This window comes from Natator depressus, chromosome 15 (genome assembly GCF_965152275.1).
Source record: "Natator depressus isolate rNatDep1 chromosome 15, rNatDep2.hap1, whole genome shotgun sequence".
In the NCBI taxonomy this organism is placed as follows: Eukaryota; Metazoa; Chordata; order Testudines; family Cheloniidae; genus Natator; species Natator depressus.
The window spans coordinates 8,536,825-8,562,863 of record NC_134248.1 but is presented as its reverse complement, the minus strand read 5'-3'; the positions used below and the strand labels follow the sequence as shown (position 1 = coordinate 8,562,863).

The following is a 26,039-nucleotide window of genomic DNA, read 5'->3' as shown; positions in this document are numbered from 1 at the left end:
AGGAAAGAAAGAGCCTGGGAAGCAGTAATACCCAAAGAGACTTAGGGGCAACAAAGAGCAGAGAAACAGACATGAGCGGACACTGCAATATGGTAAATAAAAAGGACTATAACTTTAAGCTGCATACCCAGAGACTTCACGTTAGAGGAAGGGGACAAAATAGTCTCTCTCACTTTCTCGACACCTCTGATGTGACCACATCTGGAACATGGTGTCTATTTCTGGACTCTTCATTATAAATTGGGAGGAGTTCAGAGAAGATCAACAAAAATGGGGGGGGGGGGGCTGGAGGGACTGATTTCTGAGAAAAGATTAAAGGATCTAAATACATACAGCATGGCTAAGTGGCGACAAAAGGTGAGTGAGTGTGTGTGGTGGGGGACACGACACCTGTCTACATATCTCAAGGAGGCCAAGAAATTATTTTGCATAAAAATAGTGGTGAGGATAGAGGTAAGAAAGGGAAAAGCCTGACAGAGCATCAGGGATACATTTCGGAGAGTTTAATCTCTCAGCCTGTGGGACAATCTCCCAAGACAAATAGAGAAAGCCATACTGCAAACTAGACTAGACAAGATGTGAGAAAAGGCCCCATAGGGAACAGCTCTGCATTAGCAGGGAGTGGGGCTGCATGGCATAACAGGACTTTTCCATCTCTAGCTTGTCTGGATACGAAGCGAGTGGGAGGGCAAGGGAAAGACCTAATATGAAGAACTGCATTAGACTTACAGGATATGCACACACATCAGAAACACTGGATTTTTTTGTGTGAGGGTTTTTTTTTTCTTTTTGGTTAGTGTGACTAAGTGGGCTCTCTGAAGAGAACGCCTGTGAGATCACCATGCAATAGATGTGGAATAAAATGCAAGCAGCAGTAATGCTTCCAGTCAACAGATAAAAGGGCTCCAAGGGTCCTTCCGTAATGTTTCCAGTCAGCTCCTAGGGCTTGAGGCTGCGGACTGTTACGGATCTTTAAAAGTTAATGATCCCTAGATAGGTAGCAGCAGCTCTCTCTCACGCAACCCCATTCTCTCTCTCTGGGGCTTATTTGTATCTCTGCTGGGGCCCCACAGTCTCTTCTAGCATCCTCCCTACAACGTGTGTTTCCCTTGCCACCCATTGAAATCTAAATTGCAGCCACCATCTTTCTGGCCGAGGAATTGCTTCACCTCTGTTCACAGCTAGCCAGTGCTGCTCCTTAATGAGCTGGAAGGGCAGCCATAAAGCAACACCAAGTACCTTCAGCCTCCACTGGTCCAAGGAGAGTGAGACTGGATGGGACTCGGGTCCCTGATTTGGCAATACAAATCCCTGCCTGTAGGCCGGTGAGCCAGCCCTTCCAAACTGTTTTCCCAACCCCTCTCCTCTCCTATGCAAATGAAGCCTATAGAACTTTGGGCAGGACTCCTCTCTCTGGTACGGCATTAAGACACGGGCGTGCATACATATTAACAGCTGGGATTCCCGCACCAACAACAATCCCTGTGTTTACACATAAGTCAGCCATAGGCATTGAGGTGACCACTGCCAGCTGCTCTACACAACCTCCCTATAACTTGAGCCTGCAGGGCCTGCCCTTTGTGCCTTGGAGAGGTGATACAGTCCGAGCTAAGCCCTGGGTTTCTGCCAAGAGCACAGAAGGTCTGAGCACCAAATAGGCTTTTGTGGTTTTTCTAATGTGGTTTGTGGCTTTGCTAATGTGGACTCCTAGGGGTATATTTTCAGTGTGTCGGGCAAAGAATTAGACTTGCAACTCCTGTGACTGTAAATGGGATCCGAGCATCTAATATTCCATGCACTGTATTGGAAATGTATACCAGCCTATTCCCTCTCCCAGTCCACATCTCTCACACAGTGTCTCCAGTGAAAGGGGAGCTGAAATCCCTAGCCTGATTGTCCAGGATTTGGGGTATGGCTGACAGACACTAGGGGCACCATAAATGATTCCGGACTCTCAGCCACTGGGTTGTATTATCTTCCCACTTACACTGGTTTAACTCTACTGACTTCAACAGAGTTACTCCCAACTTACTTCAGCGCAGAATGAGAGGAGAATCAGGCCACGTTTTGCCAACCTCTTTGGCTTTTCCCAACACTAGGCTGTAGGCTAGAGGCCATGGTTGCAGGCAGGCTTTTAGGTTTAAAACAGATGTTTCCTGGTTGAAGGTAGCAGATATTTGCTTACAGCAGAAGCGGCTGGGTAGTTCCCTCCCATTCCTGACCTCTGCTGTTGGTTATGAGCCATGCCTTGGCAGTGTCATGAGCGGGACAGGGCAGAATTGGCAGTCAGAATTATGCAAGCGAAGAATTCACAAAAGATGCCAAAGAAGGGCAGCTTTAGCGGCAGGGGGGCAAGGTCCTGATCTGCTACAAAGGTGCTCTTCTGAAGTGAGTGCACTGACGTCTCTCCTCCCACCACAGAGCCCTTGTATATCAACAAGGTCCTTGAATAAAGCAGGAAGGAAAGAAACTTGCACGCTAACAGCATATGAAGAGAGACTTCAACAGAAGGGAGCCCTGCAGTGCTACTCCTGAGCCACAGTGGAGGGCAGTAGACCGTTATTCTCCTTCCATACTGCAGCTTCTAAATCACAAAATAGGAGAACTTTTCAGGACAATCAATGGCTTCATCAATCCAGCTTGCCATCCAGCTACCTCAAAAGTCAGCACCTCACCCTGTGGAGAAATGTCAGCCTATTCCATAAAGAAGAATGACCCGAACCTGGGATGCTCTCTCCAGACAACAGGAGCCATATGAGGAGCCCAAGACTGGAAACATCCCTTCCCCTTTCCCAGGCGCTGCCCATTTACACAACAAGAGACACCTGAAACACTAGAGGAAATCAGAGTCACTGTGTGACTCAAAGCCACGCCCCGCATGATGCAGGAAGGACACAGAAGATCGCTTAGGTCCCCTCCTGGAAGCTTACACTCAATCCCACTTTTGTGTAGGGAAGCTTCCTACCACCCTAAAACATGAAACAGTTCAGTCCTCCAAAAGCACAGTGGAGAGCACAGGCAGGCAGTGTGCGCCAGTGGATAGGCACTGCACTGGGACTCAGGAGTCCTGGTTCTATTCCTGGTTCTGCCACTGACCTGCTATGACCTTGAGCAAATCACTTCAGCGCTCTGTGCCTCAGTTTCCCCTCTCTCCATTTGTCTTGTAATCTCTTTAGACCAGGGACTGTCCCTCATTAATATCTGTACAATACCTAGAACAAATGGAGCCCTCTAGGCAATACAAATATATTACAAAGAAGCAGCTATCTCTGGACTTTACAGACTTAGGACATATCTAGCTGAGCAACTTGCACTGACTTAAGAAAATCTGTTTAAAAACTAATTCCAGTTAAATTGGTCCAGCCCCCTTATGTGGACAGACTGATTTTGGTTTAAGAGTGTCCACACAAGAGGCTTACACTGTTTTAACTTAATCAGTGACACACCTTTTTAGTTTAGAGAAGGCTGTAAGCTAAGCATTCAGCCTGCCTTTCTTGAGCAAACTAATGGAAAGCATGCCAAGAGCAGTCTTCAATTACATCTGTCCACCACTCAGCTCCTGGATCTCTAATCAGCCAGGTCTCAGGCAAGGACACTGAATGGAAATGGCACTACTCATTTTGTCCATATGGGGGCAGCAGAAAAGATTTATTCTCCTATTACTAGACCAGAGGTTCTCAACCCGCGGCCCAATCAGTACACAGCTGCGGCCCACGTGACATCCTCAGGGCCATACAAGACGCAGTCCACATAACACAGAGAGGGCTGCATAGGGCACCCACAATGGTAAATAGGTTGAGAACCATTGCACTAGACCCTTCTGTATTCAGTACTGTTGATTACACTATACTTTTATTCTGCCTCACAGGAGGAGCAGGGATTAATGGGGAAACCCGGAGCTGGCTGCAATCTTTCCTCTGAGGCTGCACTCAGAGAGAATGGTGATGGGCAACTTCTCCTTGTGCTACCAGACAGTTCATCTGCAAAGTCTCTCAAGGCCCTAGACTGTCTCCCATCCTCTTCACTGCTTCTAGATATTTGGACAGCTACAGCTGCTCAACCCAGCTTTTTCCATCTGTAATTGGCCAGGGGCTGTCTGTCCAGGACCCAGGCAAAGCAATCCATGCCTTTGTGATTTCTAGGGTTGGCTACCACAACTCATTGGACTCGAACACATTGACCTTAGAAAACTCCAGCTCGTCCAGAATGCAGCAGCTCGCCTCCTTAGCAACACTAGCCACGAAGAACATAGCACTGCAGCACTCGAATCACCGCACTGGCTCCCCAGACAGAACTGGGTAACTGCCACGATCACAGTCCTCATCCTGAAGGTCATCCATCGCAACAGACCAATTATCCGAGAGCAGGACCTCCCTTGGGAGTTATGTTCCACAGGAATAAGAAAACCATCAGCAGCATAGGTCAGACTGATGAAAGCGGGGCACACAGCTTGCTCAGCAACCACCTCAAGGCAATGGTGAGAATCACACTAAGGACCTTACATCCTTCAGAACTAACTGCAAAACTCACTTCTCTTCCCTCGTCTTGCCTCGAGTGAAAAGCAAAGAGGAAGATGAGAAACTCTCTTATACACACATACCTCTCCCAGAAACTGCCTGCAGAAGAGGGTGAAATTTAGTTCATTTGTCCATCTCTTAGTCTGGGGCCTAACATTTATGCTTGTAAATGCAATTCTGCCCTAGAGCCTGGTTATTGTAATTAAGAACAATGGCAAACTCCAGGAAGCTTCCCATCTTGACAAGATCCATCATGCTGGTGGGGATGCCAGCCTCAGTCTCCAGTGGTGTTAATCCAGTATCTGCCATAAAACTATGTCCATCGGTCAGAGCTCTCATTCTGGCTGCACTAGTATGATGTCCTCACAGGCACATAACTAAGCATGGCTGCTTTCATAAGTGTAACGGGTAAAAGGATGATACAGCAATTAAGGTGCCAGCCTGATACACAGGGCTTGTCTACATGAACATTTAGACCGTGGCAAGCTATAAATCTATCTCGGACGAGTCTGCTGTGGTCTCACTGTCCATGTGGACCCTGCTGAGGCATGTGAACAGTTAGCTAGAGCACTCGGAGCTAGAGCAAAGTGCTCTGAGGAATTGTTAACGCACATCAGCACGGTGCACACTGACAGACAGTGGCAGGCCAGTGAGGGGCAGGATTCATATCCCAGCTTGCTGAGGTCTAATTGTTCATGTAGGCACAGTCTCAGAAGACTAGGATTCAATTCCCAGCTCCACATAGACTTCCTGTGGAAGCTTAGGCCACTCATTTAAATCTCTCTGAGCCTCAGTTTCACCATCTGCAAAGTGGGGATAATAGTACTTCTCATGGGTGTTGGGTGGATAAAACACTTTGAAGAGCATGAAGTGCTCAGATACTTATATGGCCCCCATGAGTGTTATATCTACAATAGTACATTTTAAAAGAGCTTATTTAAAAAAAATCAGGGATTTTGCTGCCGTGTACAGAGTTTACTCACCAGGCATCCCCTTACCTTGCAGAGACTATACAGTATGATCAGGATCCCTCCTAGGAAATAGCTGCTGGATGGATCATCCCCCATGATGTATTTGCACCACAACTGGATGGGGACAAGCGAGCGGAACAGCTGGCTCAGCTCTTCAATAATCAGATAAAACTTTCCCTGTAAAGCATAAATGATACAAATCATCATCACTGCCAGGGGCCCAAAAGGAGAAAAGAGAGGCTCAGACATAAGAGTTCATGCTATGAGGAGTCCTGCATGTCCATTAACCACTCAGGCACTTTGCTAATGGTTGCACACACCAGTATCAGTGAGTTGCAACTATTGCCCTCTTCACTGTCATCTAATTCAGTGCCCAGAAAGGGAAAAGAATCATCTCATTGCTTCCTTGTGCTCCCGTGAGCAGTTTGTTTTATCCAGTTGTTGTCTACAGTCCTACACTTAGAAGATTTTCAGGGCAGGGACTCTTTGCTATATGTTTGTATAGTGCCCACAAGGCACTGGCTTGTAGGCATTGTTGTATGACCAATAATACTAATAAATAGGAAGAGGAGTACAAAGACATGTTTCACTTTCCCTGGTCCCACCACTATGCTGAAGGCAGAGAATTACTATTGTACAATCAGCTTGGCCTCCCTATTTTGCAGAGAATCCTGGTGAATCAAATTGCAACAGGCCCTCCCTTGCTTTCCAGCATTCCCTTCTGCGCAGTGTGTGCTGGTCTCACATAAAAACTCTGAGACACAAAGACCAGCTCTGAAATACAACCTTTAGTTTCAGAGTTGCTAAATCCTCCTAAGAATTGTATTGGGAGAGAGAGTTCATCCAACTAACTGCTCTACATTAGGGAGCCATGCACCTTGCAGGAATGGGCCCTATGCCCTTTTTAAACCTCTGCTGAAACAATCCTCTCATCTTGGGTATTTCCTCTAGATTGGAAACCATTTGTTCTTACAAAGGACACCATCAAGGCGTCATTGTTTACCTCCAGGTTTTTCGTAACCCTGGGAGGCTGCAACAGAAGTATGTTTTCTAACCACATTTTCTTTCACTCTATAGCAGCAAGAACCAGCACCGAGAAGCTGGTCACATAAGTAGGATCTAATTTTGGGTCTCCCAGCCTCGATGAGGATTTGTTTTTGTGTTGTCACTCATAGTTTAGAAGGAAGAATTGATGCCAGGGTAAAGGGGTGAGATGAGGGGTCGTAAACGTAAACCAACAGATCAGCTGTCATGGCGTTAACACTCTGAAAAGTTAAATTTCAAGATGTCAAGATTTGGGATGGGAAAAATTCCCCTAGAATTTTGCTGCGTGCATCACAGTAACAGTATCGTTGATGATGTCATCACAGGTCGCTGTCATTAATCGCCATCGGTGGGGCGCAGGGATTCAGTCCTCTGCAGTCCAGGAAGAAAGCAGCAGCCAGCACCCTCCCCCTGGGTCTCAGAGATGAGATCACTTGGCAGGCTGTCCTGCTGTGCTGAACAAATCGAATCCTTCAGAGAGCTCTGGCATTCTCATGATCTCATATCCCCCCTGGGACAGTGAGTGAGGTCACACCAGCGGTTGCTAAAGGACCTGGGCTTTTTTTCCCCTTCCCCCAACCCTCCTCTTTTTAATCCCGTGTGGCATCACATAGCAAAAATGTAACAGCAACAATCTGGGATTCTAAATGTAAGCAATTTATTAAATTAGCACGAAAGGCTCTCTCGCCAGACTCATGCTTCAGTACGATCATCATTTATTTCATAAGCCCCTGTGACAGAGGGTCGCAGTTTGCTAATGACTAGTCTATCACTTCCTTTAGCATAGGCAGCTCTCCACACACACATACACACACCCAGCATCCAACCCTGATGAAAACAACTGGCAAGTAAAATGCACTGCAAATTCCTAAAGCAATCCACTTTGCTGCCTCTCCTTTTTAATCCTTTCTCCCACCAGACTCAGACTTTTCCTTCATCCAGTTCAGCATCCGTAACAGACGGCCCTGGTATAGGTCAACACTTGATCCTCCAAAGATTTCAGATGTCTTCTGTGAAGCTATGGGATAACAAGAGGAGTGCCACTCCTGTGAAGCTCGGGAGCTGGCAGGGCTAAAACTAAGCTCCTGCAGAGTTTCTGAGCTTCCCGGGGGTGGAGCACAGGGCTTGGAAACATTCATGTGAGCTCTGGCCAGGGAGCAGAAGCGTAGGAAGAGGCAGAGATGTACTTGCAGCAAATGGAAGACTCTGATTCTGTTAACTATGGTGCCTCCACTCCTGTAAAGCTAAGAAGTGTTACATATAATTCCAACTCAGTCACCTCCCCTAGGCTAGCACTTCCCACAGGTTTTTACTGGTAACTGGAGGACTTCTCAGCAGCCTGGAGATGTGTTAACAGCCCCAGCTACCAGCATGAAATGGGTATGCACCATCCTAGATGACTCACACCACCAGAATGACCATCCAAGAGAACCCTGCAATCGGATACACTATCGTCACAGCCAGGACGGGTGCAGCTACATAGATAGCGAAATGAGACTTCATAAAAGGAAAGAGTGCCCTATGAAATGTTGCCCCAACAAAATTAAAAGCATTGCCTTCTGGGAGCATGGAGTACAGAGCCTGTACCTATCAGGTACACCAAGTCTCAACCCTCCAAGACATTTGTCTGTGACATGGCCTCTTTTTAAATTTAGGAAAATTCTCAGAATAGCCATAAAACACTGGGAGAGATATGAGCCAGAAAAGAAGTGAGGTCCTTCTCTTTTAGCAGGTATATAGTTTCCTTTACCCTCAGCTGAAAAATTCAGCATTTCTGATGTCCATAACTCATTACAGGCATCTTTGTGAGTGCTGCCTATTATTAAGGTTGGCTGACATGTCCCATTCTAAGAGCCTGTTTCCAGTTGCTTATAAAACTTTGCTAAACTTTAACCATGTGGGCTGAAGTTTTCCATGCCACGTGTCCTCCTCAGGCTTTATGTTATTTATTTATTTAATTAATTTGTAAGTTTCAGCCATTTCTGATAATGAGGTGAGGGAAAAGTCCATTGCTTCACCGGTGTTAAAAATAAATCAGTCATAATACAACCCTTTTGTTAAGGAGGTCCAGCACCCCCACAATTCGGAGCAGGGACCAAGGGGTGGCCTCTGTCAGGATATGCCTTTTGCTATTCCCATCACCATCTTCACAAATCTGGCCAAGCTATAAGCCTTTGAAAAAAATCTCCCTTCGTACATGCTTCTTAGAGACTTGTTAGAGCGTCACCTAAAACCTGAGGATTCTGTCCACACCAAGCATTCGCCAGCCCCCCACTGCTCCTTCGTGTGACTGGATTGCACATGTGCCATCCCAACAGAGCAGATGAGCATGCTTCAGACCAGGGCTGCAGGGGCTGAGGAGGCTCCTAAAACTGCAGCTCTCACCTGCTCCAGGACAGGGTAGGGCAAGGAACCAGAACTATGAGCAGAGCTTCTGTCTCTCCTGTGCTCTCACTGACTCCTGGCTGGTGTCCAGTATGGAGGAGGAGGAGGAAAGTGCATGGATAGAATGTAGAGGGGAAAAGTTGGGGGAGGGGAAAAGGAGAGAAAGAGAAATTGGGACAGGGAGCTGAAGTGGGGCAGTGACTAGAACTGGTTGGAAAAGGAAATAGTATCTGGGACAAAAAGCTTGAGGAGTGGAGACTGGGAATGGGATGGGGAGTCAGTGATGGGGAAGAGATAGGACTAGGACAGTGAAAAATTGGAGGGGACAGAAGGGTCTGTGACCACTAGAGAATAGTCTTTTCCAGAGTCTGGAATGGAACCCAAGATCCCAAAGTCTCACCATTCCTCTACTGTCAGCAATTACCTGTGAAACTCACTAGCAAAGTATGTGCCTCATTTCCCTCTGGTGCTGGTCCACATAGAGGATGACAGCCTACTACTGCTCTCAGTTATTCCACTAGCTCAACTGGCAGAGATCTGTATGGTAGATCTAAAGGTGATAAGACATGATGGAATTTCTTTTTTCGCTTTCCTTTTTCTATCCCCCCTCCCACCCCCCACAAACAGAGGAAATTACACACAAAACTAGGGGAAAATATTATGAAGGTTGCTCTGTGAGAAGTTAGGAAATGCCAGAATTAAGGTTGCCTGTACAACCTTAATTCAGACCCCATGTGTGTATGCATTATGATACCGTCTTTAATTATATGATCACATACTTTTTTCCTCACAAGCCCCCTGCTTCATTCAGTGCACAGGATGGATGGTGCTCATTTAATGAACAACTATTCAATATTTTGTCTTCATGTCATTCCATGCATGACCTCAGGCCTCATTTACTGCACAGTGTTTAAACCTTGCTCTGAAGCCAGAATTAATTTCCGCACAGGCTTTTCTATGGCTCTCATCCCCATAGTATCTGAATGCGTCACAAACATTAACTTATTTTCACAACACCCCAGAGAGAGGTAAGAAGGTGCTATCCCCATTTTACAGATGCAGAACTGAGGCACAGAGAGACTAAGATCAGAAGTATCCACTAATTTTGGGTGCCCAGTTTGAGAGGCCTAGCACCCAATGTTTCTGAGTGCTTCCCATTATATAGCACTTTATCTGTTCAAACCGCAGCTCCTGACTTGAGTTGCAGCTGTGAGCGCTCAGCATTTCAGCAAATCAGCCCATGGAGTCTCAAACCAGGCACCCTGAAAACGAGGAACACACCCTTACTGACTACCTGCGGAAAGTCTGTTCAAGTGACTTGCCCAGCATTGCACAGGCACTCTGTGGCAGAGGCAGAGAGAGAATCCAGTTCTCCAGGGTGGCATTCAGCTGCCTTAACCATGAAGCCATCCTCGCCTCATTCACTATACACCTCCAACTTCTGCAAGAAATGAAGCAGAGGACCTACAGGAAAAAGTGTCCTTCACTACACAACCCTGATTCATTCCCAGAGCAGGCTGAGCCAGTGCATTGAATGTGAGGGGTCCTGTGGAGAAAACAGCCTGGTGCTCATGTAGTTAAAGACCTTCATAACGCATATGCGCAAATGGGCCAAATGGAGGCTGTAGGGGCAACATTAACTCTGGTATTTCCTAACTTCTGAGCGCTTGACGTTGCAACCTTAATGTTCTTTTAACGGTGGGTGGGTGTGCGTGGCAATGAGACAACTGTAAATTGCGTGTGATTGACTCCCTGGAGAAGTTCTGAGTCACCTTGCCCAGTTGCCAGCATTGTTAGGACATATCCTAAAAGAAGAGGATGCTGAAGAAATCTCTAAGAGAAACCTGCTGGCTTTCAGACCACAGGACAGCAGGAAGATAGGCTCTAAGGGAGAGGGCTTTTGGTCACTTTGCCAGCACAAGGAAGGAAATAGGTTGGATAGAATGAAAAAAGAAAAGAAAAGACTGTTGCCAATATGTAAAGGCAGGTGAAAATTCACTGCAGCTAACTATGAATAATTTAAAAGGGGTTTTCTTTTTTTCAATTTCAGTAAACGTGAGCAACTCCCACTGGACCTCTGCCTAGTCATTGGGAGTTGAAGGTGCTCAGCACTTCTGAAGATCAGGTCCCAGATCTCTCAAGTTGGCAAGTCAAAAAACTAAGGTACCCAAAATCAGTGGCCACCTCTGAAAATGCTGCTACGACCCTACCTCACGGGGCATTATGAAGGTAAAGACATTAAAGACTGTGAGGCACTCAGATACCACTAAAAGAAAAGGAGGACTTGTGGCACCTTAGAGACTAACAAATTTATTTGAGCATAAGCTTTCATGAGCTACAGCTCACTTCATCGGATGCATTCAGTGGAAAATACAGTGGGGAGATTTATATACATAGAGAACATGAAACAATGGGTGTTACCATACACACTGTAACCAGAGTGATCACTTAAGGTGAGCTATTACCAGCAGAAGAGCGGGGTCGGGGTGGGGGGGAACCTTTTGTAGTTATAATCAAGGTGGGCCATTTCCAGCAGCTGACAAGAACGTCTGAGGAACAGTGGGGGGTGTGGGGTGGGGAATAAACATGGGGAAATAGTTTTACTTTGTGTAATGACCCATCCACTCCCAGTCTCTATTCAAGCCTAAGTTAACTGTATCCAGTTTGCAAATTAATTCCAATTCAGCAGTCTCTCGTTAGAGTCTGTTTTTGAAGTTTTTTTGTTGAAGAATTGCAACTTTTAGGTCTGTAATCGAGTGACCAAAGAGATTGAAGTGTTCTCCGACTGGTTTTTGAATGTTATAATTCTTGACGTCTGATTTGTGTCCATTTATTCTTTTACGTAGAGACTGTCCAGTTTGACCAATGTACATGGCAGAGGGGCATTGCTGGCAAATGATGGCATATATCACATTGGCATATGTGCAGATGAACGAGCCTCTGATAGTGTGGCTGATGTGATTAGGCCCCAACGAGAGACTGCTGAATTGGAATTAATTTGCAAACTGGATACAATTAACTTAGGCTTGAATAGAGACTGGGAGTGGATGGGTGATTACATAAAGTAAAACTATTTCCCCATGTTTATTCACTGAATGCATCCGATGAAGTGAGCTGTAGCTCACGAAAGCTTATGCTCAAATAAATTTGTTAGTCTCTAAGATGCCACAAGTACTCCTTTTCTTTTTGTGGATACAGACTAACACGGCTGCTACTCTGAAATCTGTCAGATACCACTAAGCACCATAACCACTTGGCTTTGTGGTGATCAAGGCATAGTTTGTTACCAGCAACGGACTGCGACACGTGAATGCGGGAGTCATCTCTTCCTTTGCAGATTCAAGTGTCATCAAGGACGGGAGAGGAACGGACACCTTTGGCTAGCACTGCTATCGGAACAAACCATTGTTTTTCAGTCACACTGTAGCAGAGGATTGGGAAAAACTTAGTCATGGAATGTGAGTTACACAAAAGAACCCTCCTGTGTCTCCCACACTGCGTCCAGGCCAACGCTGAAGCCACAGATGATGAGACAAACTCTGGCGATGCCGTGAGGAGGGGAGGAAGAGAGTAAAGGGAGACTGAACTGAATGGAGCAGTGGAAGGGTGGCAATTTCAGGCACAGGGTCCAACCCTTCACCTTTGAAGCCAGTAGAGCATTTTAATGGGAGCAGGATCAGGCCTATAATGACAGAATGTAAATTACCCACAATGTTAAAAAGGCCTCTTTTTCCACCTAAAAAAGCCCAGTGGAGCAGAGCAGAAATTTAAATAGCAGCTGGGTTCCTAATTTCCACAGGAGTGGGGCTTGGCTGCCACCCCACATGCTGAAAGCTCTCCATTAAAAAAAAAAACCAACAAATATCATTTGGTTCAATATAAAATGAATTAAAGTAAATTAAACTGCAGGAGCCATGTGGCCTGTGAAGGCCTCCATTGTTGTACATCTATAAATGGCAGCTTTTCATCTTCACTGCTAAGGAACGACAGCTTGGTGGGTGTGGAATTAAAAGTAAATAAATAGAAGAGACACACTTACTGAAGATTGCAGTTTAGAAAATCCCAGGTGCATGTGAGACTCCCCCATCCCCTCCCCATGTGGCTATTAAACAATCTTTGCTGCTCTTCCAGGGAATGGAATAAAGGGGAACAAACAAAAAAAGAGAGAAAGATGCAAAAATGCGTGAGGTAAGAGAGAAAGGAACCAGGCTTCTACTAGGGGCAAACTTCCATCCAAGGAATCTTGATTGCTGGAGGCTTTTAAACAATTGATAGGGGCAACTTTTCTTCATGGCAAAAGGGCTTTCCTGGTCCTGTTTCGTATTATCCATCTTCCCCAGGAGAATCATGGAAACCAGAAGCTCCATTTAGAGGGGAGAAAATAAATACAAGGGGAAACAAATCCAAGGGCTCAATTGTTTTAAAGCACTTTAATGAAATACTTATCACTCCTTTTAAAGATCTGGACCCAAATACTCCCAAATGTCCAGGGCGTTTAATATGGCCCCTTGTGATTTGGGTCCTGGTCCTGAAAAGATTTATGCATGCACCAAGTCTGTGCCCTTGTGAGTAGTCCCAATGGTAGGTATTCAGCACCTCTGAAAGTCAGGGCTGAGCTATCTAAAGTTGGCCACTCAGGACAGAAACCCCTTTTGAAAACTTGTAAGTGACTTATCAAAGGACGCAATGTCAGAGATGAGATTAGAACTCAGGAATTCCTGGGTTCCTGGCCTGGATCAGACTACTACTCCATACCTCTTATCAAACCTCTATTCCTAGTCTCCCTTCCAACGCAAGGATTTTCAACATGCCCAAGAGAAAGAGGAGAATGAGAGCATTGGAGAAAGCCACATAATGTTCAGAAAAGCCTGGGAACTTTGATGAAGGGTAGGAAAATCTTGAGGCGTGGCCAGAAGAGCCAGAGTAGTTTTGGACTCAGAAGGATGGGACTAATCTGAAAGTGACTGGTCTGAAGTCAAACTGAGAAAGATAAAAGCCTGTACATTAGGCCCCAATTACCAAGTTTCACTATAACCATTGCTGAACTCCAGAGAGGCACTGCCAGCAAACACAGGAGAAAATCCCGGCCCACCCCCTTCCTTCTCCATGGTGTTGAACTATATCATCTCTTTCACTGGTGACATGAGGTTCTCTACTCCTGGTCCTAGGCCTGGCAGCTGGAAACCACTGCTTTGATCAGGAAGAAGAATCCAGTAGCACCAGCATTATCTCATGGCAGCTGAAATAAGCATCCATCTCTCCACTCTGATTTTAAGTGGACATTCCTCTGGTAGCTTTCACCTTGAAGGATCCCAAAGCATTTTGCTACATTAGCCACATATAGATAAGACTCACATCCCCCACCATTAGGCTGTAGCCATCAATGAAATCACAGACTCATAGAATATCAGGATTTGAAGGGACCTCAGGAAGTCATCTAGTCCCACCCCCTGCTCAAAGCAGGACCAATCCCCAACTAAATCATCCCAGCCAGAGCTTTGTCAAGCCGGGCCTTAAAAACCTCTAAGGATGGAGATTCCGCCACCTCCCTAGGTAACCCATTCCAGGGCTTCACCACCCTCCTAGTGAAATAGTGTTTCCTAAATCCAACCTAGACCTCCCCCACTGCAACTTGAGACCACTGGAAATGGAAAGCAGCAGCTGTTTAAACTGCAAACAGCAACGCCATAATTATAATTTTGGGCAGAAAGTGAAGAATACCCTATCTGGCTGACATTGCAAGAGGAGCTGTCAGACTGTAAATACCTCAAATGGATTTTGGCCAAAACACAAAGAGTATGTCTACACTGCAAATGGGAGCATACCTCCCAGCCTGGGGAGATAGACACTTTCTAGGTTCACTTGAGCTAGTATGCTAAAAATAGCAGCATGGACATTGTGGCACAGGCTAGCCACTCAAACGTGGACCCTGGGGATTGGACGGGCTTGTATGCAGGCAGGCAGACTGTGCTGCAACATCCATTTTTAGTGTGCTAGACATACAAGCTTTGCTTGAGCTCTCTACCCAGGCTGGGAGGCATGCTTCCAGCTGCAGTGTAGACATACCCCAAGGTTGATGCATCTCTGGATCTTCAATACTCTTAAGTGGACGAGAGCTTGGGTTCTCCTCTGCCAGTGGGGCTTCCAGCATCTCAATGCGCCCTAAAACTAAGCTGGGGCATCAGCTCAGCAAAACCTGCTCAACTCCATCACTAACAGCACTTCCTGTAGTGTGCTGGGTTTTTCTTCGAGGTCTCCCATTCAAGTCCGATCCTGCTTAGTTTTCGAGATCAGAACAGATCACAGCCCCAAATGGTTTGACGGATGCAGAGAGAACAGTGTGTGTGTGTGCGCACGCAAACCCATGATTAAGTGATAGCAACAGAGCCTCAGATGTCAAGGGACAGAGAAACCATCAACAACATCTCAAGACAAAAATGGACGAAAAAAAATTGGAGAAATATCACTGTGCAGAAAAAGGTATTAAAAATGAAGCATCTGTGCTGCAAGCCATTATAGGCCCTTGACAGATGTGATCTTACCAGCCTCCCACTGTAGCTGCAAATAAAGACCCAGTCTCTTTCTTCTCCCCGGACAAGGATTAATGAGTACTTGGGATAGCTCTCAGACTAGCAAGCAAAGGCTGTGAACCTTTTCCAGTGCAGCAATTTATCTTGGGATGACTATTCACATCACTTTTTTTGCAAGCTGGATTATGCTCTGACCCAGCACATTAATCTCCCAAAATAAAATAATAACAATAATAGAAAAAAAAAAAAGAACTGGACAATCGCCAGAGATAAATTAATAACCATCTCAAGTACCCCTGGTGCACAGGAACAAACAGCTCAACTCCCCTGCCACCCATCTTATTTGTAAGCATAACTATTCCTGCTTTAAAAATTCCCTTTAAGTGCTTTGCCTGAGACTTTCAGTGAGGGATGATGATAGTAATATCTTGCATTTATATAGTGTCTTTCATTCCAAAGGCCACCAAAGTGTCTCCTTACAAAATTTAACTGATCCACAAGCTCTACTTACCACATCCATCACTGGTGACGGGTTGGGGGTGGGGGCAAGGAGAACATGACAGCTCTAATAGTGAACAGGAACTTTACACAACTGTTTAGGACAGGAAGTGAAAAACCATCATACTCTGAGACCTAGTCTACACACAGTTTCAGTATCGATGGAACAGGTTCAGTTAGGGATGCAATTTTCTACTGAAATAGTTAAATGGGTACTGCGCCTGCTTTGGGTGCAAAGGTGCCAATATAGCTTTCCCCCTTCCCTTACAAGAATAAGCTATACCCATACAAGGCACCTGCAGACCCACATAACTGCATCCACACAGGAAGGAGGTGTTGTGCTGCTTTAACCGGTGTGCAGACAAACCTTTAGGGTGATATAAAGTAATTATTTAAGCCGGAATGTTCCCAGAACACTGGGGTTAACACATCTATTCTTGTAAAACAATAAAATAAAAAGAGTGTTACAGGTCTGCAGTGAACACAAGAGCTCAGAACCAGAGTTTCACATCTCATCCAAGAATCACAGCAGCATAATGTACCCTAAACATGCTGGGGGATTGGATAAGTACTGACTCAGAAGGAAGAATACCAGCATCTCTGAAGATCAGCCCCCCTACCCCCCTGGGGGGGGCGGGCAGAGATCTCAGGTTCAGTGCCCAAAATTAGAAACTACTTTTTTTAAACGAACATTCACCTGCCATAAGAACTCAGATGCAAGAGCACTGAGATCCCGCATGCACATCAGGAAACCAAGTCCATAAAATGAAATGGATTCTAAACATGAAGTGACCCTGGCTTGTTTAGTTTCATTGTACACAATGAGTGATGATAGAATTCAGGGTAAAAAACAAGAATGGTGAGGGAAGGGAGAGAGATTGTATCAATTAATAAGTATATATAACAACGAAGTTTCTATCAGTTCTACAGTCAGTCAGAAAAATAACCCAGGAAAAATGGTGCAAACATTTTACCAAAACTTTCCAGGATGTTTTCTTCCTTAACATCACATTTTCATCAAAATGTTGATATTTGAAAAATTGTGACCAGTTCTACTACATACATGGTAAATCAGATTTTTAAAATTCCATTTTAATAATCTAAGGTGTTATCAGTTACACAGATACGGATGCTTGTCTTCCACAAAGCATGCAATTTTTATCACTTTAATCTACTGTTTTGCCAGCAGTGGGAGGAAAGGGGGGGGGTGGTTTCTTCACAAAAGGCTAGATAGTGCAAACTGCCCACAGCCTGTAGCAAGGGGCAGTGCTTCACTCTCACCCATTGTTGTTGGCTATAGCCCCACCTCCCCCCTTCCCTTTTTGGGGCAATATGCAGTTCTGGGAGGGAGGGAGCCAGCAGCCCTCACCCTACCTTGAACATAGGAGTGAAAATCTGTCTGGTCCTTGCACAAATCATGCAAGCGTTTGGGGAAATGGAGTCTCCATTGCCTTTGCACACCCAGGCAAGGACCAAGCAGAATCTGTATCTAACCTCAGAGGCATAGTTTCATTGTGTGGCTCCCATCAGACAAGGACCAGGAAGAAAGCGGAGTCCTTTACCTTTGACTTGACAGCCAGAATGATTTTAGGCAGGGCAACGACCAGGCATTTCAAAGAGATGGTGAGATACTTCAGCACAAAGTCCGTGATCCCCACAGTCCACATCAGGTCAAAGAAATCCAGGCTCTCCAGGTTGGGTTTCAGAAATATCAGGCTGAAAAGCAGGACAGCAAGACCCAAACATTAATGAATGGCACATCATCTGCCCTTCATCAAAGCTCCAGTACAAAGAATGGGCCCAGGGACTCCACCAAATGTGAGCACAGGTTCTTAAGAGCAAGTGTAACAGGAGTAAGGTCAGCAGGTTAGTCCCATAGTCCCTCCGGGCCTTTGACCCATGCCTGCTCTTATCCAGCCCCACTGAGGTCAATGGCTTCAGACTTGCCCATTTTCAATAAAGGGAACATAGTCATCCACAAAGCCTATGGTGGAAGTTAACCCCTGCACTCCAGGCCGAAAAAAGAAACTTCCCTCCAGGGGGGTGTTCCCAATATCAGCAGCTCTGGTCTCCAAGTTTTCCCCCTCCATCCTATTCCTGAAAGAAAAGCCATCTACATCTCTCCATCTTTACCACTGGGGAATGCTCTGAAACATGCACTCCACTGCAGTTCAGAGCCGCGCTGTGGGCCGTTGCCATTCCTCAGTCGGAACAGCGCAGGCCAATTCAAGAGCACCGTGCTCTGTAGACCAGTCTTGAAGCCCCACAAAAGCACATTCTGGCAAAAGCAGAATTACTGCAGGTGCAGCATTCTCCACAGCACCAAGCTAGCTGGGTATGCAGGGCAGGCATGTGACGAGGGCAGCACCGCATTAGACACAGAACGCTCAGGGCCATTCAGCATGGGGTAATTGCACTGAGACAGTGGCTCACAAACTTCTGAGGCCGACTAAGAGCTGAGCTCTGTGAATCAGCATCGCCGATTGAAGCGCATGTATTCCAAACCTATAGAAAGTGGAATCCAAGCGCGGTCACAGATTCCAGCAAAGACAAACTAATGGGAGGTGGAGAGCAGTGACCCAGCAGGGCTCAGCATGCAGACCCTGCAGCTGCAAAGGATCCTGGGGCCGCAGAAACCAGCATGGTTCTGCTGCAGAGCGACAGAAGGCTGGATTCCAGGCGGCTGTTCAAGGTGTACATGCTCCATGTGCGGCATTCAGCCCAGCAGCTCACACTGAACAGGAAGGAGCAGGGCATGGGTGCGTAGGGTCAGAGTATCCACTGCGGCACACATGATCTCATTAAGCCCCTCACGTGCGTTGGGGACACATTAGGGAACGTGCAAGTCTACTTCAGCCATGGGCTAGAACAGCCTTCACAGAGCAGCAGAAAGATGCCTCTCTTTTTCCTCCTCCTGCCACCCCCCGTTCAGCAACTGGGGCTGGACACTGAGTTGAATATTTGCTCCCTTAGGTAGGAGGAGCCTAGGGTACCAGTAATTCAGGAAATCACTGCATGGAGTACCGATTAAATCAGGACCTTCTTCAGCAGCCACAAGGGGCTTCTTGTCGCTATTACTGTCCACCAAGCTCTCTCATGTGAAAAGCAAAAACTTAACAAGAAAAACCCAAAACAAAAAGCCTGAGCATGAAATTAAAATACTCACAACTCTGGCACAGCACAACAGGTAAAATTAAACCCTAAAAACAGAAACAAAATCAGAGACTTAAATATTATTGTGGGCTAGGAAAATAAATACACAAAAACAGCAGCAAAATCAGGAAATGAAAAATAACTGAAAGGAACAAAAAGCAAATGGCAATTTCTAACCTCACAAGCCTGTGCAGGACTCCGGGCCCCAGTGCTGCCAGGGTCTCCACATAGACAGACCTCTCCATCCACACGGAGCACTGCTGAAGTCCAGGGGACTCTGCATGGGGCTGCTTGGCGGATCAGGCCTTGGTGTGGAACTCTTTGTCAGCCTTTTCAATATATTTAACCCTTTCACATCAACACACTGCTCCCCAAAGAAAGGGGCACAATATTCCTGTTTTGCTGAAACTCTTTGAACTAACCTGCCCCTCTCCCAGCCCACCTCTGCTGTTCCTTTCCAAATCTGCCTGGCCTCATAAGCTCCCCCACACCTCCATCTCACCTTCCAGCTCTCCCATACCCCCATCATCATCCTCATCAGATCCCCCACACCCCCATCTCATCCCCGCTGCTGCTCAGAGCCTCCCAGCAGCCTCCTTGCTGCCTTCTGTTTCCCAGCTGCCCACTATGGCAGCCTTTCCAGCACATTCTCTCAACCTGTTTCTCCTGTTCCACTCTGACCCAATCCTTCCCTCCAGAGCCTCTGAACTGCAACTTTCCCTAACATGTCCCTTCACTCGTCTGCTTCCAGTCTGATTCATACTAAAGCAGCCCCTTCACTCCAAACACCCAGGCAGAATCCCAGATGAGAGTCATATTTTTTTAAAATAAAATAATTCACAGTGTCGGGGTCAAATGAAACTCATTTTTCTCCAAGCAACAGTTAAAGACACAGGTATTTCTAATAACTGCTAATGACAAATTTGGTTTAATAAAGCAAATTCAGATGGGTGCCATGGTTCTGAGCATACAAACGTTCTACCGGTCAATGTGCATTTTTTCCAGGGAAGAGATGGTTCTATTACCGCTGCCTTATCACAATTAAAAATAGAAACACTCTACCTGTGATGTCATCTAAGCTATTGTTGCTCATCTGATGCAAGACTGTTCAATACAATGCATAATCCAATGATTTCTTTAATATATACAGTTCCAAGTCTCAATCAACACTGTCAGTGGGATTCCCACAACTTCCCTTGGGAAATTATTCCACAGGGGTACAGATCTCACTGTCAGACCAATTTTCTTAATGTTTCGCCTAAATTTGCCCTTGCATCATTTCACCCCATTTATCCTAGTTACACTCGCTTAGCCTAACTCCAATAGCTTCTCCCATTTTTGGCATTTAATTCTTCCTTTATCATTGTAATAAGAGATTGACCCCAACCAAAGCTTCGGAAAAGCTGAGCTCCATAACTAAATTTGGAGACTGGCCCCTATTTGCACCAGATCCAAACACCCCCAAATGCTGGGAACATTTGACTCCGGATCCAAATCTAAATGTTACTACTCAAGTCCATCTTTAGTAACAGAGTAAAAGCCTGATACATAGCAATGGAAAGAAGCCATTTTGGCAAGGGAAAATGAATGTCAGTATTATCATCTGGTTCCAGCACTCAGGCTCTCTATATCTCAATTACACCATGATAGAAAATCCCAGCTTCCATGGGCAAAAAGTGACCCGCATGCTTTCCCTCCATTTACCGTAGCAGAGATGGCAGATTCCATGGAACTACACTTTCATCTCACAAAAGTGTGAGAGAAGGTGGGCACCCTCTGTTCCACCCTGGCAATTACTGCCTGTTTCCACCAGGCAGGAGTTACCACATGCCCACCTGTTGTATAGCTGCTGGGAGCTGAAAGTGTAAAGCAAGTATAAGGTATTCCCCAGGAGGAAGGCCAGGATCCAGAAGACAATCAGCACCGACCTCTTCTCCTGAGCACAAACAAGAGGCAGACAAGACATATTCAAAAGTCTAAAGGGAACATGCATATTGTGCACCAAGCCTTTAACTGCTGAAAAATGTGAGACCAACCCAGGGGACAAACACACACTTCTGAGCATTCAGTAATTAGTTATTTACATGGGAGTGAGACATAAAAATAGGCAGCAAGGTACAGACATAGATAAACAGGACCAGAATCTGCTCTCGTTTACTTTATCAAGCAGAGTTACTCCATTGAAATCAAGGGAATTACACTGGCAGAAAGGGAGAGTCAGACCCACATAACCCAGTTTTCAAAGGTGGGTGCTCCAACAGGACATCCAAATCCTACATGCTTACACTCAGCTTGATAAGTAGGAGCAGATATGCTGTACCATAGGTCTGAGCTTCCATAAGCAGGATCTAGATGGCCTTATCAGGGGACACATTTGATAACTGGACCTATCACATCTAAACATGCAGCTTTCAAAACAATATATTACCTAGACTCTTTTAGACCATAATCATACCTAGAACATACTGTATAGAGCATGAATGGACAGTGTTTGGATGCAGGGCGGTTTCAGAGCATGTGATATAAGCAAGAAACAACCAAACAGATGAAAGAACCAACAGCAGTGTAAATTCTACATCTGTGAAGATGGGAATGAATGACAGAATATTAGATCCTAAACTCAGCACGTGTGAAGGTCTGAAGGTTGCCTCTTCTGAGCCTTGGACCAGCGTAATTTTGAGAAGGAAATTCCCCATTTGGGAGGGAAAATGAGAAAGAATTTTTCGGGCAGGTTTATTTAGTAAAAATGTGGCTCTGTGAAGCTGTTCAGAGGAATGCTAGATTGAGTCTTCAAGCTAATGGATTAATGGGCAGGGTAAGGTTTGGCAGTCAAATGTGCAAGACAGAGATAATTAATACCTAATTGGGCAATTTATCCCATCAGTCTGCATTTTGTCACATTTATTTCATTACCACGTGTGCATAATTATATATTTATGCCACTCACATATCATCTATATGAAAATGCAGCCCCAATCTGGCACTGCCATGCTGTTGAGATATCCCAATGAGACTATAAAACATGATACTTGAAGAAGCCAATTGGTTTATTTAAGATGTAACCAGACCACCAAGTATATTACTAAGTAATACTTCTATAGCATCTTTCGTCTGAAAATCTACAGGCTCTCTGTAAGCATTAATGAATTAAGCCTCACCACATCCTGGTGAAAGGGGCATTATTATCCATTGTTACATATAGGGAAACTGGGGCACATAGCTGTTGCTTGAAGTTGCACTGCAAATCAGTGACAGGGCCAGGAACAGAAACCAGTTCTGATTTTTCATTCTCTAACCACTATACCAGGCTTCCAGCAAGACAGGGAGGCTGTGTGGGGCAGGGAGGGAACAGAGTGTTCATATATGTAAAAAAAATCTGTGCACATTCATTGTTTCATCCACAAAGTGCAAGACAAGATCTGGCATCAGCATTATGTTGCATATTAAGAGCAATGTCTCAGGAACACCATAGAGCAAGATACCGTACTCACCTTCAAAGAGACCTGTTCTCGGAGAGTTGAGTTAGCATATGCAAATGTGCTGGCCATACCAATGCACACAGCAATCCCTGCAAGGAAAGACACGCATCAAAGGGCTGTTGAGCTGGGGAGGCAGTATTCACATTGTTAAATTATTTTATACTCAAAGTTTTAGGTTTAAAGCAAACAAACAAACACCACACCTGTAATTGCTGGATATAGTGGGGGATGCTAACACACTGGCTACTAAGCTCTGGAGAGCGGGGTTCAGATCACAAGCCAAATTAACGTGAATGTGTCATGGCCATTTCCAGTGCGTATATGCCCAGAAGCACAAGCTGCCACCCAGTCTAATACAATACTGAAGAAATGGCAGCCTCTGTTCAAGAGAGACCCAGGAACACAAGAGCAAAGGCACTGCAGGGCATGCCTGAGTTGCACGAACAGAGCTAGGGAAGGAGGGAAGACTGGAATAGCAGCTGGTTCTGCAGATCAAGACTGAGGTGCACTGGCAACGCTATGTTGTGACCCACTAAGGGATCTGGATGCCCAATTCCCATTCAAATTAAAGGAAACTGGGTGCCTGAATCCTTTAGGCAGCTTTGAAAATCTCAGTTGTAAAGTTTAACTGGTGATCCCATCAGATCCCATCTCCCAGCTACCATCCTTCCAGCCAAGCACAATTCAAATCCCTTCTGAGACTTTCAGTACCACACAAGATCTGACCAGCAGAGGCTGCTGTAAGCATTCCCATCCCATCTGTCCCCTGGAGAGGTCTGAGTGAGAATGGAGAGGGGCAGGGAGAGAGACCAAGACAAGGAACAGAACAAGAGTCTGCCACATGGCAGGACAGGACATCAAACATGGGCCTCACTCAGCTGTAACAGCTAGTAATGACATTAAAGGGGAAGAAAAGGCAGGATGCCTAAAGACAGGTAGCTTCACCCCTGACCGCCTAGGTCCCCTTTACCCACTGAATTTGCTACCTCTAAGAATTCTTACAGAGATGAACACAGCGGACACTGCGGCAGGACACAGTTGCTGAACCACCCTCTCTTAACCTTGGAACCAAATGAAGATGGCGAGTTGGCTGCTTACCAAGCTTATGCTGGAAACAAACTTTAGCCAGGAGTATCAGGATGAAGGGAAGCCCCTTCTGGAGCCAGCTGATCACAGCCTTCAGCTCCGAGAGGGCAGGGGCAGGAGTCCCAGGCTGGTCCTCAGGATTGTCTTCTGCGTGTCCGTGTCGGTCTCCACTAGCCATGTGCAGCAGAGAGGATCCCCGATGGTGGCCATGGTGATAGTGATGGGGCTGCTGCCGGTGGTGGAATGGAGCTCCTTCTGTTCGGCTGGCCCCTTCTTCCCTTGGGGCTGGCATCTGAATGAACACATCCCCGCCTCCTGCTGAGGAACCCAGGACCAAACCTGACTGGAATGGGGTAGTTGGGATGGTACCAGATGGGATGCCTGCCAGCCCCGAGAAGAGCTGCTGGGGTGAGGGAGTTTCGGACTTCAAACCTTCGAAAACTCCACCTTCCTCCACGCTGGTCTCAGAACTGACCGTCTGACTCCGGCTTCTGCAATGGGGAAAGAGACCCCACAGCGGGAACCATCAAACAACCAGCTGTGCACTGGGAAAAGCATCCTCCTGATTCTCCAGAGCACCGAGGCTGGATTCGATTCACCTTGGCATGGCTAGAGTCGTTAGGCAGTTCAATGGTGCTGGTCAAATACTGTTGCTTCCCCCACCCCCGTATGGGTCATAAAGTTCCTGAGCTCCTCGCTGGCTTTTTAAATCAGTGTTGGAGGGTTCCCAAAAACAGCCCAGCTACCGGCCAATTCAAAACTGTACATCATCTCTAAAATGGTTTTGACAGTAAACACATAGTGTATGCAAAACACCGTGGGCAGTGGTGTACGTTTTTTATCGGTACGAATCTGGGATGGCCACACTACCCACGAATGAATTAACTGTGTCATCCCAAATAAATGACCTAACAGCTCCACTTGCCAGGCTCTTCCCTCTTTATTTAAGGGTGACCAACTGCCATCCTGGCACTGTCTGGAGGGAAAGCCAAATGACAACAACATGGGTGTAGCGGGGTGGCTACCCCACTCCTAAAATAGAAGAGGTTAAAAGCAGCCCTGGAGAGGGCTGTGGCTGGCTGATTGGGAAGCAGCCGCAGCTGGGCCACGCCCCAATCAGGCCCCAGCTGGCCTGTATAAAAAGGCTGTGAGCCAGAGGCCCAAGGAGTCTCTCTCCAGGCTGGGAGAGAGCAGGGCCTGGCTGCCTGCCTGACAGGGGTCTGAGGGTGGTGCAGTGCTGGGGAAGGAGCAGGCTGAGCGGGGCGCTCCAGGCTGGCAACTCCCCAGGCTGTAGGGCCTAGTCCAAGGCAGAGGAAGACAGTGGATCTGAACACCCTTGCCTATGATGAGTGGCCTTTACACTGCAGTCTGCCCCAGGGAGCGGGGGCTTGGTGATGACTGGCACTAGCCCAGACTGAGGCAAGGTGAGGATAGTGGGTTGGGGATTCCCCAGGAAGGGGAGACCCAGAGGCAGAGTGTGGGGGTACTGCCAGGGGGCAGAACTCCAGAGAAAGGGGCACCAGGGTCTGTGAGGGACATGGGGGCCAGAGCTGTGTGGATCACCAGCCTGCAGAGGGCGCTCCAGGCTGGAAAAGAGCTAATTCCCAATGACCAGCAGGAGGCGCCGCAGGGGCGAGTCTGCCCCTTTACAATGGGGTAGAACAGCCAGAAAGAGCTACTTCCCTGTCACATGACCCAACAGGGGATTTAAGGGAAGAGACTATCCACCTGCATTTGTTTTGTGTTGCACATGAATTTCATGTTTCACTGATAAATTATGCCCTGAGACAAGGGTCTGAAACAGACTTCAGCACAGCATTTGTCCCTTCCTGTGCTGGGGAGACAGCCCACCACCCTACAGAGAGTTTCCAAGAAGAAGTTCGGGAATCTCATTATTTCATCCTAATGCCACATGTCAAAGGAAAATATGCTCTGTTTGTCTGTGCTCAGTGGCATGGCTCTACAGTGAATGTATGGAAGGTCTGACCCCATGTGACAGAGGGGACAATTCCCAAAGCAAGTTGCTAGCGAAGAAAATGCCCAGTGCAAAGTAAACACTGACAGAGAGAGTAAAGAATAAATACAAAGATCAGCAATAGGTTGAACCCACAAATAGACACTCAGTGCAGCGCTACAGTCTCTCCGGATCCTAATCCCTGGAAGCCTCCAATTTTAGAAACAGTGATCACGAGCTGAGATTACACAGGCGCATACAGTGCCCACGCCTTCCCGTAGCCCATCTCTCCCCCCCGAGCCCATAACGCTCCCTAGACCTCTTACTTGGCACACAGCTTTGCCTTTCATCTTGCTCTGGAACCAGCTCCAGCTCCCTCTTGGGCACTTTCCCACTAAGCGAGCTCTAAACAAGGCTTTTCA

At 46.5% G+C, this 26,039-nt stretch overlaps 1 protein-coding gene across 4 annotated transcripts in view; it reads right to left on the bottom strand.

Annotated features, from left to right (window-relative positions):
- RNFT2 (ring finger protein, transmembrane 2) overlaps positions 1-26,039 on the bottom strand; it is a 37,886-nt gene that overhangs the window by 6,461 nt on the left and 5,386 nt on the right. For all 4 annotated transcript variants that reach the window (XM_074973071.1, XM_074973073.1, XM_074973074.1 and 1 more), the window contains 5 exons: positions 23,676-24,154; positions 22,590-22,666; positions 20,934-21,034; positions 17,508-17,661; positions 5,516-5,665 (listed from right to left, as the gene is read on the bottom strand). In XM_074973071.1, the coding sequence (XP_074829172.1) occupies positions 5,516-5,665; positions 17,508-17,661; positions 20,934-21,034; positions 22,590-22,666; positions 23,676-24,154 (961 nt within the window). The remainder of the gene's footprint in view (positions 1-5,515; positions 5,666-17,507; positions 17,662-20,933; positions 21,035-22,589; positions 22,667-23,675; positions 24,155-26,039) is intronic.